This window comes from Eubalaena glacialis, chromosome 4, assembly GCF_028564815.1.
Source record: "Eubalaena glacialis isolate mEubGla1 chromosome 4, mEubGla1.1.hap2.+ XY, whole genome shotgun sequence".
Classification (NCBI taxonomy): domain Eukaryota; kingdom Metazoa; phylum Chordata; class Mammalia; order Artiodactyla; family Balaenidae; genus Eubalaena; species Eubalaena glacialis.
This window is the reverse complement of record NC_083719.1, coordinates 183,782,041-183,799,288: the sequence shown is the minus strand read 5'-3', so window position 1 is coordinate 183,799,288 and position 17,248 is coordinate 183,782,041. Positions and strand designations below refer to the sequence as shown.

At 60.9% G+C, this 17,248-nt stretch overlaps 1 protein-coding gene across 3 annotated transcripts in view; it reads right to left on the bottom strand.

Moving 5' to 3' along the window:
- Positions 1–17,248, bottom strand: part of SH3GL1 (SH3 domain containing GRB2 like 1, endophilin A2) — a 32,950-nt gene that overhangs the window by 3,357 nt on the left and 12,345 nt on the right. For 2 of the 3 annotated variants that reach the window (XM_061190707.1, XM_061190708.1), the window contains exons 2-6: positions 2,341–2,409; positions 1,934–2,006; positions 953–1,096; positions 430–563; positions 101–259 (exon numbers count right to left, since the gene is read on the bottom strand). In XM_061190707.1, the coding sequence (XP_061046690.1) occupies positions 101–259; positions 430–563; positions 953–1,096; positions 1,934–2,006; positions 2,341–2,409 (579 nt within the window). Of the gene's footprint in view, positions 1–100; positions 260–429; positions 564–952; positions 1,097–1,933; positions 2,007–2,340; positions 2,410–4,334; positions 4,426–17,248 lie in introns of those variants that run through there. The other variant, XM_061190709.1, reaches the window with a different exon arrangement.

Genomic DNA, 17,248 nt, shown 5'->3' with positions numbered 1-17,248 from the left:
ACCACCGCTGGGCTCCTGTCTCAGGGGCTCCCCCAGGGCGGTGCCCGGCAGGCCGGCGTGGTGGGTGCACGCGGGGGGGGCTCAGGGCCCACACACGTACGTCGGTCTCCAGGAGGTTGTGCATGCTGGTCTCGGCCACCTCCTTGGACTCCTCAAACTTCTCCATGGCCTGGCGCAGCTCCTCATCGGGGATCTTGCCCTGCCGCTTCTTCTTGTAATCAAAGTCCAGGCGGCGGCCCTCCAGCTTTTTCAGGTGGTGCTGGGGGCCGGGATGAGGGTCACACCGCGTGCCTGGGACCTCGGGGAGGGCCACCTGATGCCCTGCAGCCCTTCCCGCTGGGAAACCTGGCCCGAGCTGGGCTGTATGGTGGCGGGTGGGGGGGGGGGCGCGGGTAGGAGCGAGGGTGGGCCTGGAGCGGCCCCGCGTACCTGGATCTCCTTCAGGTCCTTGTCGCACAGGTTCTGGAGGGGATCGATGAAGTTCTGCTTCACCTCTATGTCCAGGGAGTCCTTCACCTCAGCCAGGCGCTTCATGGACTCCCCGGCATCCAGCAGGGCGTCGCCTGGGGAGAGGATGGGGTGGTGGAGGAAGCCGTCACAGGAGGCCTTGGCCTGCGCAGCCGAGACACACCCCACGGCCAAGGACCTGGACGCCAGAACAGAGAACGAAACAAGGGACCCTTAAGTCTGACCCGGAGCCACGGGGGCCGGTGGTGACAGGTGTTCACGAGCTGCCCTCCCACCTCTTGGAAGGCACCCAGGTCCGCCATGGGCCGGGAGGGTGGCTTTCGCATGGCCGTGATGCTATAGGCAGCCCTCGTCCAGGGGACCAGCCAGCCCTGGAGAAGAAGATCCTCGAGCTACGGGGGAAGTGCCAGCCTGCTGGCAGCACAGAGACTCTGGCCCCAAGCTCTCAGGCCCGCCCCCGCCTCCAGCCTCCCCACGGCCTCACCGAAGTTGGACTCGCCGCCCAGCTCCTTCCCATGGCGGATCATGCACTCGCCCAGCAGGCCCTCCGACTGCGGGTAGCCAGGGTTCTTCACCTGCCCTCGGATCTTGGACACCGTGTTGAGCATCGTCAGCTTGGCCCGCGAGGCTAGAAGAGGGTGGGGCCGGGTGAGTGTGGTCTCTCAAGGAGCCACCAGACCGCCAGCTGCCCCCCTCTGCCTGGGTGCTTGTTTATTTCTGAAGTGCTCCCTCGGCCCGAGGAACCAGAGCATGAGAAGAACCTCCCGAACGTGAGAAGTCCCCCCTCTGCTCTGGTCCTCGCGCAGGAGTACTGGCAGTGGGCAGGAGAGGGGACCGGCTCCTCGAGACCCCCAGAGAAGCGGGGTAGGCAGGTAGAGGTGTGGACAGGTACAGGCGCCCCCAATGCAGACCTCTACCGGGGGCGGGAGGTGAGGGGGCGTGCCTGCACCTCTGCCAGCTCCAGTCTGTCCCCAGCGTAGGCCTCAGGTGGACACGGCTGCTTTTGCTGTCTGTCCTGCATCCTCTGCCTTTCACTACAGGAACCAACATTTGGATTTTCCTCCAGGAAAAGTCCCTGCCTCCCTCTCAGCCTCGGAGACCCCACCTCATGCTCCAAAGGCAGGCTTGTGGCTGGGGCCTGGCACCTGATTCAAATTGGTCCAGAGAGTTGATTGGGGGGAAAAGATGCTCTTTTCTGTTGGGACCATTAGCTTTAAGGATAATTTAAGGCTAGGGTTGCCATGAGAAGCGAGAGCTGACAGATAAAGCAGAAAGGAAACGCATGACCCTGAGGACATCCTTTGGCTGCCTGGATCCAGCCATGCCTGAACCCGCCTACCCCTGGGCATTTCAGTTCTGTGGGCCCACGCACTGCTTCTTCATGCTCCAGTAACCAGAAGATTCTGGACTGACAAGAGACCCGAGGAGCTGGGGGCAGACCCCTCGCAGCTGGCTGGTGCCCTACCTGGGTTGGGCTGCAGATACTCGATGGTTCTGGCCAACACTTCTGTCACAGCCTTGCTGGTAACATCCACCTTCTGTAAAGAGAGTCCACGTGTGGGGTTTCGAAACCATCAGGGCGCCTGAGGCCAAACCAGGAGCACCTGGACAGCCCTTGCCCTGGTCCCAGTTCCCCAACCGCCTCAGAGCCCACGCAAGAACTGCCCGCTGCTTCTGGGGGCCACCTCGCCTCCCTGCCTCCTTGCTGTTGGCTATGCTGTGCCCCCGCCGCTGCCTGCCCTGGGCTGGGGGGAGGCCTGCGACCCGCCTAGACCCTCCCGGTAAGCCTCGCCTCCCCCCCAGATGCCAGGGCCAGGCCCTATGGGGGCTGGTAACACTGTCAGCGTCAGACAGGCACCCCTCTCCTGTTACCTTCTCCATCTCTTTGAAGTCATCGTCTAGCTTGGTCCCTTCAGCCCCTCCGACCTTCTCACTGACCAGCTGGGGAATGAAAGTAGGGAAGAGAGTGTGAGCCTCAGGGGAGGAGGGCGAGGGCTCAGGCGTCCACGATGGCTTCCCAGGGATGCTGAATGTGGCAGCCAATGGCAAAACGGGGAGCCAAACGAGCTCCCGCTCCAAACCCACACGCTCCTACAAACCCAGGGCCAGGGGCTCCTCCTGCCGGAAGCCTTCCCTGGCCTGCGCCCACCTGGTCAGGCTGCGCTGGCGGCTCCACAGCCCCTGAGAGGGTCCCCCACCCCCATGGGGTTGTGCAGACTGTCCGGGCCCCCCTCACAGGGCTGCGGGGTCCACGCCCGGACGGGGGTGCTGTGGCTCAGCGAGACGCCGAGGCTCACGGAAGCCCCTTCGCTCAGGGAATTGCAGCCTCCCTCTCCCACTGAGCTCCTGCCTCTCCGCGAAGGACTCTCGGGGACCAAGGGTCTGCACGCCCCAGGGGCAGCTCTGAGGGGCGAGCAGGTCCTGAGGCCAAATGAACACAAAGACTGCCATGGGACAAGCGCCGAGCGGGAGGGAAGACCTGCCCCACACGGGCCAACTGTGGTGCCCAGAAGTCACTTCCTGTGTGCGCGGGTGTGAACACAAACACACAATTTCCTGGTGGCCAGCAGCCATCTTTGTCCACTTGTCAGGACCGCTCCCGGGGCTCCTGAAGGCACCCTAACCCTAACCTGTGTGGTCTTGGGCTGTCAGCTTCACTGGGCCTCAGTTTTCATCTCTAAAATGGGGTGACAGGTGTGCACTCACCGAGCTGTGGCCAGGCTCCCGTGGGCTGCTGTGTGCAAGTGTGTGCTCAGGGGTACTCCTGCGACACCCATGCTGCCCACACCGATGACTGCTGTTACTTTCCCCACGCATCTTGGTTCTCCAGGGGGACCACAGAACTGTAGGGCAGGCCTAGCCTATAGGCCTTTATCCCTGCCCCTCCCCGCCTGGGGTCAAGGGGAGTCTGGGGGGAGCTGCATACCCCTGCAAGTCAGTGTTCTCACGGCAGCTGCACCCCAGGAGCCCAGGAGGGGACGGGGCACAGAAAGGAAGCAGGGCTGGCTCAGGGCCCCTCCACCATGCACCAGTCTCTGGGGGACCTCCAAGGGCAGGCAGGGGCTGCCCTCCCGTTTTTGACTTTATAAGGAAAGACCCTGGTCTCTCCTAGGTGTTTCTGGGGTGTTCCACTTTATTTCATGGGGCAGTTTCACTTCTTTTGATTATGGTAAAACAGGACGTTCTCAAATTCAGTGGTTGCCAGAGGGAAATGAGTTACGTGTCTGATGTGAAACAAGACACTTCTGGTGAACTGAAAGGGTAGCTGAAGTGCTGGGGCTCAAAAACCACACTTTCCGGGCCGAGGGCCTGCTCAGTACAGGGGACACGGGCACCCCCAGGGAGCAGCCCCTGCTGGCGGGGACTACGTCCTTCCTCTGAGGGGAGAGGGCACGGGAAGACCCCACAGCCTCTTCCAGGCCCTCCAGGAGTGTCACCTCCCCATCTCCCCTGGGAGCCCTCTGACAGCTCCCATGCGGGGCCTCCTTGCTCTGGCACCAGGGGGCTGTGCTGGGAACATGTGGGTCCCTACCAGTCTCCTCGCCCTACCCCCACCTGGGAGCTCCAAGCTCCAGTCCCTCAGGCTGACTGGCCCCAGGTCCCTTCTCTCCAAGGCCCACAGTCCGGAACCGGCAAAAGTGGACGAAAGGATGACAAAAGGCCAAAAGGGAAAAGTGGGAAAAAGCAAGCGACATGCCAACCACAGCAAGAGCATCAGCAAAGGGAGGCTGTGCTGAGGGCGGGGCTGTGCTCCAGAGGAGGGGCCTGGGGAGCCCCCAGGAGGAGGCCGGAGGGCGGGGAGTGCCCCGTCTGTGTGGGAGGCCAGGACCCTGCCGCTCGGTCCTGCTCGGGGACCCCGCACACACCTTTTTGGGCCCGGCAAGAGCAGCACCGCCATGGAAGTAACACCTTCACGTGTAGCGTCTGCATCCAGCACTCCCCACAAGTGACGGTGTTCCCCGGCTGCGGGAGAGGAAACTGAGGTGCAGCCCTGGCAGGGGCCCTGAGGGCTGAAGCCCACTCTTCTCTCTGCAGCTACCGACGCCGCCCCACCTCCCCACTCGGGCCCGCAGTGCAGAGGGGCTGGCCCCGCCGCCAAGGCACCCCCCGGGGTGGGGGAGGCAGCAGAAGGGGTGGGTGAGCTCTGCCCACTCTTCAGCAGGGCCGTGACCGCAGCGGTGCGGAAATCATGGCCTCCTGGGCCCGCCCAGCTGGGTGGGAGCCTGAGTCACCAGCAGTGGGCCCACACTGGCTGCCACCGTGAAACCCACGTGGGTGCCTCCCTGGGGGAACGTGGGGCCCAGGCCAAGCCAGGGCCCCAGCCCCCCCCCCACCAGGTGACAGCCAGGGCTGAGGGGTCGCTGTGGAGAGGCTGCGCTCGGCCAGAGCTGGCAGCGGGCTTTGGAGATGAACTCGCTGTTGCCTGTCACACGGGCCTCTCAGATCTCAGCCTGGCTCCCCACCTGCACGCCTGGCTTCACTTCCGCCCTGGCAGGGCGCTCAGGGACCGTGAGTCCCATGAAGGCCCAGAACGGGGTCTTTTCGGAGGAGGCCGGGCAGCTGTCTGGTAAAAAGGTCCACGGGTGGTTCTGAGCCCAGCCACCAGGTGGGACTGCTGAGTGAGTGCTGCTCTGCGACCCTCCGAGCGCGCGCCTTCCTGTGTCTGTGCGTCCCCTGTGATGGTGGCTCTATCGAGGTATTGCTGGCCTGTGCACGACCCACAAGGGAGTGCACACCTCCGCCCCGCAGGAGGCTCCCTCTGCGGCCTGCCCCTCTGGCGGTACCTCTCCGGGAAACTGCACGAGCCAACCCCCCACCGTTTGTTTGGTCTGACCTATGTTACTGCCCTTGTATTACTTCCAACCTCTGAGAGGAGTGTGCCCTGCCCGCGATTCAGCCTGCAGGCGCCTCCAGGGCTCCAGCTCCGGGTCCCCCTAAGTTCAAACTGCAGCTTAGACTGCAGAGGTGGTTACTACCAGCCAGAAAGTGGAAGGACCCCCAACCTGTTTGCTTCCCCGTGTGCCGACCCATTCGGGCTGCTCCGCCAGCGACGGCCCCAGCCCAGCTCCCACCTGGACTCTGAATGGTCAGATTTACGACGACACAACCCCCAAGTGACCGCGACAGGCAGAGGGCACCCACTTCAGGCTCCCACACAGAGGAGCAGCGGAGCCGCGTGGTCTGACACCTGCCCCAGGCACCTGGGAAGTGAGCGAACTTGGAATGGAGATGGGGCTTCATCCCTGAGCACCTACACGACCTCCACCCATGCAAGCCGCCCGTGGGCACTCATAATAAAGACCACTCGGAGAAGGGGCTGTTCTCTCAAGGACTGGCGTTCTTCGGCCTTCTAGACTTTGGCCATGTTTGGAGAGGAGCAAGGAATCTGACACGCGGGAGAGAAACAAAGAACGCGCAGTGGAACAATCCGAAAACACAAGACATTGTGCGCCAAGAGCCGGCAGGGCAGCCACTCCAGGAGTCCAACAGAGAACAGGAAGGCAGGAGAACCTTCTTTCCCCCAGGGAGGGACGTGGGGACGGACGGCTGCCCCAGACCAGGCAGGCACGCTGCAGTGGCCCCTCGGGGGCAGCAGAAGCTCGAATCCTGCCGAGTGGGATGCACCAACGGGAGGCCTTGTAATTGAATCATCTCAGCTGGGAAACCTGATCAATATGACATGGAAAATAAACAGCCAATCTGCAGGCTCGGTGACCGGGGCAGACGATCCGCTTTGATGAATTAAGAGTTTAAGTAAAAAGAGCAGCAGGAGGAGGCTGGCACAGAGGAGCCGGGAGAGAGAAAAGCAGGGCTGCTCAGGGCCTCACAATGCAGGACGGATGCTCTGCACGTCCTGCTCAGCACCCTCGCGCCTCGTCCAGCCGATATGCTCCGTGGGGCCGCTTGCCGCGCTCCAGGTTAACAGTGGAGGTCCCCATCCTCTCCCGACTCCCCCAACTCCCCTCCTGCCCTCCGCCTGGCTAACTTCTCCCTGCCCCCACCCCGCGCTACAGAGCAGCCCCCGCCTCTCCCTCCCTCCTCAGCGGTGAGGAGCCCAGCGCCAGGCGGAGGGGGTGCGCGTTGGGGGCAGCCGCTCTCGGGCACTGGCTGGAGAGTTGGACTAAAAGGCATGGAAGGACTTCCCTGGTGGCACAGGGGTTAAGAATCCGCCTGCCAACACAGGGGACACAGGTTCGAGCCCTGGTCCGGGAAGATCCCACATGCCGTGGAGCGACTAAGCCCGTGCACCACAACTACTGAGCCTGCGCTCTAGAGCCCGTGAGCCACAACTACTAAGCCCGCGTGCCACAACTACTGAAGCCCGCGTGCCTAGAGCCCGTGCTCCGCAACAAGAGAAGCCACCGCAATGAGAAGTCCGCGCACCACAATGAAGAGTAGCCCCTGCTCGCCGCAACTAGAGAAAGACCACGCGCAGCAATGAAGACCCAACACAGCCAAAAATAAACAAATAAAATAAATAAATTTATAAAAATAAATAAAATTAAAAAAAGAAAAGGCGATGGGGGTGAAAGAGCCTTGGGGTCCAGGCCCAGCCGCCCAGCTGTGCGGTCCCGTTCCGGCCATCCTCGGGTCTGGGCCAGTGAATGCCCTGTGGCTGAGGCGCTGTGACCCAAGGCTGTCAGGTGTGAGCACTTCTGGCTCCAGTTAGCAACCACCGTCGGGAGTGGGGTGGGCAGGCCCGCTACCCGGGCGCCAGGGCAGAGGCTGTGCTGGCTTTGAGGAGCGCCCCTCTGGCGAGGGAGATAAGAACATCAGGCAGAACAGAGACACAGTGATAAGAGCTGCAAGGGAGGTTTAAACACGCCAAACATGCTCCTGGCTGGGTGAACTGCAGGGGCCAGTGCTGTCCGAGCTGGACCTCAAAGGGCAGGGTTCCAGCAGGCAGAGCCTGGCCAGGCAGGCGTATGGTGTTCTGGGTGAGACCCAGGTTCGGGGGCACAGGGGCTGCCATTCCTGGTCCTCCACGTGCCAGGCACTGTGTGGGCGCTTTCCATACATCCTGCCATTGATTGTCACCCCTCTGCGATGACAATGCAGGGACCTGCACACCCATTCTACAGATGACGAAACCCCGGGGTGAGAGGTGGAACAGCAAGGCTGCGAGCTGAAAGTGGAGAAGCTGGGAGCTGTGCCCAGAGCTGTCGGACTGGTCGGTCCGTCCCTCACCGCTCCCCTCCCCGCAATGCAGGACCTGCCGGAAGGGCACGGGGCCTCCGAGGCTGCGGGGAGGAGGCGGAGTGCCTGTGTGCAGAATGCCCAGACGTGGGAGGTCCCGGGAGGCAACTGCAATGACTCCTGGGCAGGGCTAAGAAATTCCTGAACGGGGAGGACGGCACAGGGACAGGAGGGAGCGACACAGGGATGGACTCGTTCGCCTCTACATCCCTTCCAGTTGCGACTCCCCTTCCTGCTGGCCTCCCAACACTTGGGAGCCGCTTGCCAAACACCTCAGAGCAGCCCCTTCTAGTTTCCTTTATGGCCTTCTGTCTCATGACTTGGAGAGCCCACGACACGGGCAGAGCCCAGGCTGGCCTGCTACCCGGCCGACACACGAAGCCGCTGGCCTTCTCGAGTCTCCTTTCTCTGCTGGGGCCCTGGGCCCCTGACTCAGAGCTGCGGGCAGACACACCAGAGGGTGCACTCTTTGGCTAACTGACGCCCTTTCTGGAAAGGCGAGCCGAGGGTGCTTCTGGGGAGGTAACGTGCACAGTGCACTGCCACGCTGAAGCCTCCCGTCCGTCCCTGCCCAGAAACCTCCAGTGGCCCCCGTGTCGGGATGATTTCCAGAGCCTGGGCCCTTGTGAGTACGAAATGCTTGCCGCCGGGGGCGGCACTTGGACTCCAGGCAGCTTGGATCCCACGTGGCTCTGAGAGTAAAGGCCACGAGGCGTGGGGCCGGGCCACCGCCCTAAGGGGTGAGGGAGAGGTGCCACTGAAGCAGAGGCCACAGAAACACTATTCATACCCAACTCCTCAGCCCAGGGAGGAAGCGGGCCTGAGGGCTCTGGCAGCAGGAGAGCCTTCATCTGTCACGGGTCTTTAGTAAGTATCTGTGAGCCGATGGAGAATAAGTCACCACCCCCTTTGTCAAGCTCCGCAGAGGGAAGTGTCCTGACAAGTCAGAACTTCCTTCAGCATACCGGGAATTCTGAAATTTCCCCGGTTTGCTGGTACCCTTCATGCCTCTGGGCACACACTTCCTCTCCTCCTAGGGATCAAAGCTACGCGGTTTTAAAAAAGCAGCTCTGTGAACGGGAGCAGTGGAAACGATCAAGCAGGAAAAGGCTTCTGAAGTTACTTCTCCCGTGGAAACCCCCAGTCGGGCACCACGACCACCAGGTCCGGCCCCAAGGGGCAGACACCGACCCACAGACGCCCCTCCACACAGCAGTGTGTCGCGGTGTATCTGGAACCTAGTTCTGGCAGCACAAAGACAGCGGCTTCGAAGCCCAAGGTGTTCTCTCAGCAGGAGGGACGGCACCTCTGGCCTGGGGCCGGCGGCTGAGATACTGGCTCAGAAGCAGAACCCCTCAGGTCCCCGAGGCTGCAGGGACAAGCCAGCTGCAGGGTCCCCCAGGTGGTGGCGGGGGAACCGTTTGGCTGTCTCTGTGGAGAGGAGCCTGGCCGGGGGGCCTGGTCTGACCTAGCCTCTCGCAGTCTGAACCCCCCTGGTTCTCTGCCCCCGCCCCGTGGTGCCCCTCCCGCCTCCCTGCCCAAACCTTCCCAGGGCTGGCTTGGTGGGCAGCAAGCTGAACGCCATGTGAGTCCCAGTGGCTGCTCCCCTGCGTGGCACATGCTGCTAAGATGAGGGGGGAAACCGTTACGTGAGAAAAATCCCCTCAAAGTCACGTCTGGCTTAATCCGAGAGTCTGGTCTGGACACGGCACGGGCAGTGGAAGCAAAGCAGGAACCGGTCGTCGGAAAGAATGGACTAGGGAGGGCAGCAATGGCACATGGGGACAGTCGCTCAGGACTGTCAAGGCAGTGACGAGCTGGGGGACGGAGCTCCCGAGATGGATCGGGGTGTAGCCTCAGCCTCGTCTCAAAGCCCGACCTGTGCTTCTGCAGGCTTCGCGGGTCCCAGTACCAGCAGCCAGAGGCTCACCCAGGGCAGACACCCACAGAGCTGCCCCTTCAGCCCCAGGCTGACGACCAAGTCACCAGACCTCCCGCTGCTGTGACACTGCTTTCCCGATGGGGCCTCAAAGTGGCTTTAAGCACCCCAGATCCGTCACGAGGGCCCCTGTGTGTAAACCAGGCCTGCCCTGCCCTGGCTCAGACTCTCCTCACTTCTCCCCAGGACCCCTCCTGGCTGCTCTCCCCTCCTCGGCCTTGCTGGGCCTCCTGCCCACGGCAGCCCCCGAGGGCTGGGTCCAGAACCCTCTGTGTGTCAGGGTCTGCGCCCTCTCCAGGCTCCTGCGATCCTGGGACTGCTCCCCTCCTCCTGCAGGGGCTGGAGGCCGAGGCCTGGCCTGACCCCCCGTTAGTCTCCCACGCGCCCGTGCTTGTCTCCGAGCGCAGGGACCCCGTGTGTCTTGCTTTCTGCCATCACCAAGCCCAGTGCATCTGACCAAGCACCCAGGCCCCTTCCTTTTGGGGGGTCCTCTCCTGGCCTCGCAGAGGAGTGGCAGCTCAGAAGTACCCGAAGCTGGAGGAGGAGTGAGGGGCTGGGCAGACACGGGTGGCTGTGCGGTGCCTTTCCTGTTGCCTCAGCCCTCTGTTTGAGGAAAATGCCTCCCTCACCCCGAGGTGACCCAGCAGTCCTTGGAGATGGGGTGACAAGGAACTCACTCCCTGCCTGGCCCGACCTCCACGTGGAGCTCAGCTGAGTGTCGGCCACAGGGGCCCAGGCTGGCCAGTGTTTCCCCTCGCAGCCTGTCTGGCCAGAAGCCACAGGCCTGAGTGCCCTCCCGGTGCACTGTGGAGGGGTGGGCACTTCCTCTGGGGACCAACCCCCCGGCCCAGAGCGTTAGCCCGGGCTCGACTCTAATGATGCTTGGTCCTGGGATTCCCATTAAGACACCGAGTTCCTCCACAAGAAAGCAGAAGCACTTAACAAGAAGTGTTCCCTGCTTCCATTCATGGTTAACCAGTTCCCCAGGTCACCTGGTAGAGTCTGGGGGAGGAAGTGGGCCCTGCTGGGTGCTGGGACAGGTGTGGAAAGCAGGCTTCAAACTGAAGCACTTCTGGCTTGTGGGGGGAGGCAGGACTGCTGGAGGGGAGAAGGGGCCACAGAATGTGCATCTTTTAATGTTTCTATGAAACGCAGCACAGACTGCATTGTTCCTTGGACCCGCGGCCTTGCCAGCCCTTCTGTCAACCTTGAGGAAGGCATAGAGCCCCAAAAGGAAGAGATAGAGCCATCGGGGACCTCCAGCACCCATCTGGCCCAGCTGCAGCCTCTGAGCAGTCATCTCCACCTTATAAATGGAGCAACTAACACCCCAGGAGGTGACCCGCCTTTCCCAGGGCCAGGCAGTGTAGTGTAGTGTAGTGTAATGTAGTGTAGTGTAGTGTAGTGTGTGTGTGAGACCAAGCCAGACAGGAGGGGTAACTGGGTCCCCAAAGTCTTAAACCACCTTGCTCTGGAGGCTGCCCTGCATCTCCCTGGTTTGCTTCCTCATTTTCAAAGACTGGCCAGGGCAGTCAGGGTGCTGGGGAGACGAGGGCCAGCGCTCAGGATCCGCCCCTCCCGCTTGGCTGGGGAAGCATCCCAGCAAGTGTGAGGCCACATCGCAGCCCCTGGGAGCAGGCGGTCAGGGGGACCACAGCTGTTCCTGGACAGTGACAGTGGCGGACGACCACCCAAGATGACACCCTACACCGCACTGAGTGCACGAGCCTGGAGGCAGAAGGCGTGCGTTGGAGGGCCGGCTCTGCCCTGAGCCTTCTGGAACTCCAGTCTCTCACACGATACCCACCACTCCAGGGTGGCATGAGGCCACAGCCCCTGGAATAGCACAGAGCTTTCTACGAACACCAGTGGCACCCCGGACCGGGAGCTGCTCGGGGAGGAGGACACCAGTCACACACAGACCCCTGCGCGGGACATGATGCAGCTCACGTGGGGGAGAATCAGACGGGCCCTGCCCCAAATGTTATCGGGGGAGGCGAGGGCCAAAGCCACAGGGCCTGGCTGAGGAAGCTGGGTGGCAGACTGGGGTGTGGGCTCAGGACTTTGCCTCCTCCGGGACACAGGGAGGGAACAAGGCCCGCTGAACAGGGGCTCTAAGGTGGGCCTGATCCCAGCCAGCGCCCCGGGCTGTGCCGAGGGTTTTTACCCAACGACCGAGAGGCCAGCAATTGCTTGAGGCTCATCTCTTAGGAACAAACCTCATCTGGAACTCTTGCCAGAGCTGAAAAGCCTGGGTATAAACCGGCCTCATGCATTTTAATTTCTCATCTCGGGGACGAGGCAGGAGGGCTGCATGTCACACAACCGGGAAAATCAATTTCAGATGAAAACTCATAAAAAGAAACACCCAGCCCACAAACAAATGAGGCAATAAATTCCCGAGTCCTGCCGCGCCTGTTCCGCACCGCTGACCGCGTGCTGTGCCGGGGTGCACTGTTGGGGAGCTACCGCCCGCAGATCCCCCTCAGGGCAGCACAGCAAACTTCTGTCCCCACAGGCGAGTAAATGAGGTGTTTTGCAAACTCACCTTTTGTCAATGGCAGAGCTGACGCAAGAGCAGCCCTTCAGGAAGGCACAGGAAATGGGGCTTGGAAACCCTGCGAGGCGCACAGCTGCTCGGCCTCCGGAAAGCACCGGAACAGACCCTGCATCCAACACCATCACCGCAGCCTACTACGTAAGAGGCTGTAGACACCAGGTCACGAATCTCACGGAGGGCCACGAGTACCCCAACAGCGACAAGCTAAGGTGACAGAACGATCTAAAAGCCCAGAGCCCCAGCCTCCTGGAACACAGATGCTGTCCCCCCATCTCTACAACCACTTCCATTCTGAGACACTTAACTAATGTGAAGCCACCTCTTTGAGGAAGCCCTCCTGATTCTCCATCGCCCGCCTCCTCACCCAGGTGAGAGTGACCTGGCCACTGGCCACCTCTCCCAGCACACTACTGGCACCTCCTCTCTCGAGGCCAGAACCCCCCGCCCCCTCTGGACCTCACCTTGGACCAGGCTCTGTTCCACAAAGGCACCCACCTCACCCCACGTCAGAGCCTCTGCCCTGCTGTCCCTTCTGCCCCAGACTTTCCCATGGCTGGGTCCTGTCCATCTGGTTCCCCCCTCCCCAGTGGGGCTGTCCCTGACCCACCCGTCACTCATCCTTCTCTCAAGCCTCCCTTGTTTGTTTACAGCCCTCCTCCCACTGGACTGTGAACTCCAAGTGAGCAACCCCAGCACTGCTGTACCTGCACTCGGAACGGTGTCTGAGACTAGGAAGTGCTTAGTTGATACTTAGCGCCCCATGGGAGGAAGGAACGACCTCACAGGGGTCTGATCTCATGGCACCATTCCGCGGTGGCTAAGCACTGGGAGGGCTGCGGACCCAGGAGCCGGCCGGATGACAGCACCCCCTACCCCTGAACCCCCAACTTTCCTTTGCGTTGCTTATGGGAAGTTCAAGTTAGGCGGCACTCTGCCTGGGGGCTGCCCGTCTAATCCCCCACTCTCCACCCAAGGTCTGCCCACAGCTGACCCCCTCACCAGAGAGTGAAGGGACAGTTTGCAAAGGAAAAAAATCTGAGCAAGCTGGGCCCAGGCTGGCCTGCATCCAGAGGACCCCGCACCCAGAGGAGGAATCCCCTGTGAAAGGCACGTGCCTGCAGTTTGGGAGGACAGGACACGGGAAATGAAGGCTGACAGGCAAACAGGCTCTGAAGGCCAGAGGGAAATGGCCCCCAGATGGGCCAGGCTGGAGCCGTGGGGGCCGCACACCTAGGTTCTCCAAGGATCATCGAGGGCGACCTCTCAGGGAGGGCAGAGCTCGGCCTGGACGCTCCTCCGAGAGAGCTCCAGGAAGAAGCTCTGAGTGGGCGCTGAGGAACATACCCTCACCTGGCTCCACGGCTCGCCTGTCACCCCAGGGCGGCGACACCTGGTGACTCAGGGCCACCGAGACCAGTTTCTTCAGGCGTGGCTACCAGAAGCACCCGGGCGGGTCATGATCCCAGGACAGCACACGGCAAGCCAGGGGAGGTGACGCCATCAGCAGCTCTCAGCACAGCGGACCAGCCCCTCTGAGGGTGATGGGCACTGCGACACTTGGCCACGTATTAGATGCCGGCGCCCTGTCACCCTGCACGGCCGCTCCTCCCGCTGTCCCCCACCCTATTTGTCCAGGGGCACCTGCCCTTCTAACCTGCAGAGTCAGTCCTGGCAACCCGGAGCTGGAAGGAATCTCAGCACACAGATGAGGAGATCAACAGGGGCCTGCTGGGGCCAGGTGGGCACCAGAGCTGCCGCTCCTGTCCCCGGCTGCCATCCATCCTGCAGTGGCAGAGGGGGTGGGCCTTCTCCTTCTCAGGACGCACATCAGGCCTGGCACACACGCTCCCTGATGTTACTGCCTGTAACTGCCCCAGTGGTGGGTGAGCACCCGACTGAGGGGTTCCCAGGGACCCCGCCCTGGATCACAGACAGAGGAGAGCAGTTCTCAGGGGCCGTCTCCTCCACCACAGCTCACCTTCATTCCAGCAACAGCACCCGGGAGAGCCTCGCCTCCCCACCCAAACGCACCCTGTCCCCAAACACTGACTTCCCGTTGGCTGCCAGCTGCTGTGATGGGGCTAGGAGAGCAGCAGGGGGCCTGACGCCCAATAGGTGATGGGCAATCAGTATTTGCTGAGATGACACAGACCTCGCCCTTAGGAGCCCAGGGGAGAACACCGCCAGTCAGGTGTGTCAGTAACAGGCCAAAACAAGGGTGTGCCCAAGAGGTCCCGAGGCAAGGCTGGCGACGCCGGGGAGCAGTGGGGGTGTGGACCACAGCACGGGGACTGGATCCGGCTCTGTCACCGCACTGTCACTTAACAAGAATGTGGACCCCTCTGAGCCTCAGTTTCCTCAATGTAAAACGGGGTGCTGATGACGACCCGTGATGACCCGGGTGTGAACGTGCTTCAAGCACCACAAACTGCTCTACAAAGACGAGCCTGACAGTCCCCGCATGATGCGTGTCCCAAGGAAAGAACGAGGCCAGGAGGGCCGCGTGCAGGGAGCTCGAGGCGGGGTCCCCATGCAGGCCAGGTTCAGAGGCAGGATGTGCCGAGTGGCTTGGATGACGGGGGCATGAGAACGCCAGTGTCTGTGGAGCGAAGGCCCTCTGTGAGAGATCTGTGGTTCCGCACACAGAGGGACACGTGTAAACCGTGTCGCTAGCAGGCCGATGTGCTAGCTCTTCCTTTGCACCAAAAGCTCCTGGAGATCATAGCCCAGACTCCAGATGGCTCACAGCACTAAGTGTACTTGCTGACGGATGGCCGTGATACACGATTCTGAAGCTCTGCTTGGAAGCAGAGCAACAGGATTTGAAGGAAAAAGATGGGCAGCAAACCCCTGCCAAGCCCTGGCCCAGGCTACTGCCAGCCTCTGGGGCACACCCCTCCTCCTGCTTCTGCCCAGCCAACCGATGCGGCCTGCTGGCTGACCCTCAGTACCCCGAGTGGCTTTCTGCCCTGATCCTAACACGATTGTGCCCCTGGGATGTCCCACTCTCTCTACCTTGGTGTATCAACAGTCTGCCCGTCCTTCAGGATGGTGCCAATATGCACCCCCAAGATGCTACACTTACGCTCTGGGGGCGGGAGACCCTACCCCTTAAATCGGGGGTCTTGCCACATTTGCCTAGATGGCTGGGTGATGCTGACTCAAGGCACTTCTCAGCAATGCCTCTTTTATCTTTTTTTTTTTTTTTTTTTTTAATATTTTGACTGCGCTGGGTCTCCGTTGTGTGCACAGGCTCTTCATTGCAGGGCTTTTCTCTAGCTGTAGCGCGCGGGCTTCTCTAGTTGTGGCACGCAGGTTTAGTTGCCCTGCGGCCTGTGGGATCTTAGTTCCCCGGCCAGGGATGGAACCCGCGTCCCCTGCACTGGAAGGCAGATTCTCAACCACTGGACCGCCAGGGAAGTCCCTCAGCAATGCCTTTTTATGTTGATTTTTGCAGGAGTAAAGCAGCCCTGCCCTCGTCCTTGCTTCTCCGCTGTCACCGTGTGACGTGTGTCTGGTGCTGCCACTTGCTGAGTTAGGAGCCGTAAGCATATTCAAATCTCTCTCCACCTGATGACGATGGTCTAGTAGCCAGGGCTTCCCCCCCGCACCCAGACCAGCCTCTGCTCCCCTGGAAGGACTGAGCCAACAGACAGGCGGTGTCTGGACTCCTGGACGAGGAACAAGAACACAGTAGGGCAGGCCAGTGACCCAGAGGCCCCAGCACTGGGGGCTTCGCTCTGCTGCCTGCTGGGGACAATCTGCATCCTCCTCTCCCTTCTCCTTCCCGTGTCCACATTCAAAGCCAGGGTCCAGGTCACCTCCTCGTGAGTTATCCCTGGTTTCTGCATACAGGGCGTGTGTCATAGGACCCTGTGTCACCGTATCTGCCCTATTTCAATCGCTAAGCCACTGTGCGTGTCTGGGACACTCTCCTGCCCTGAGCTTACCTGCTCCATTAGAGCAGGATGGGGCTCAACGTCTGCGGTCAAAGTCAGCAGGCCAACTCCCCACTTGAGAAGGTTGCCCTTATTCATTCAACAGTTATTTATATGTGCCAGGTATAGTACAGGGAAAAAGAGATGGATACTACAAGCTCACAAAAAAACGGCACTAGCTTAAGGACCTAAGATAAGGAGCCCCTTCCTCCTTGTGGGGAGGGAACCAGGTAGGAGTTACAAGATGTCCCTGGACTTAGCTTTGAAGGATGGGTTGAACTTGGGGGCAAGAAGGAGAAAAGCACATGACGTGAGGAAAGGCAGAGACAGAGGACGCGGGGTCTGCACCAATGCAGAGGACAGAGGCGCTAAGGGCCGGCTTGGAAACCAACTCCCAGGATGTGATTCTGAAGCGTCCCCTTTGAAGGTGTGGGAGTGATTAGTGAAGGCTGCCTGGCACGAGCCTCTAGTGTCCGTGACGAGAAGAAAGGCACGCCATCAGGCTCGAGAACTGCCGACCTCTTTCTACAGTGGATGGGAAGTGATGCAGGTCGAAATCCCACTGTGGCATTTCCCGGAGGTTTAGACGGGCCACAGTGTTCTTTGCGTAAAACCTGAACACAGAGCCGGTTTTCAAGTTGACGATGGAGGATTCCCTATCAGTCCACTAGCTGGTAAGTCACCAAGGTGGGATTCCACGAACCAGGGGACGACTTCCATGCAGCACTGAAACGAAGATGGCTCGGTGGGAGGCCCGCTCTTCGCACAGCACCCGTCCATCAGCTTGGCAAAGCAAATCGCTCCTAGTTCCTCTTTGACCTCAGCCGTTAAGTTGGAGGTGAGAGCTAAGGGAGGATGAAACACACGTGCCCGTGTGTACATGCGCGTGCGCGCACACACACTCTTCAACGTTGAGCTGAAAACCTTTATCCAGACAAAGCTTTAAGACAGCGGGGACCTGTAAGAGTTTCCTACGGCTGCTGTAATAAATTACCACAAACTCAGTGACTCAAAACACGTTTCCTAAGCCACACAAAAATCTGAAGGAGGTCAGAAGTCCGACATGGCTCTTCCCAGCAAGGACCAAGGTGTTGGCAGGGCTGCGTCCCTTTCTGGGAGTTCTAGAGCTTTCCTGCCTTTTCGGCT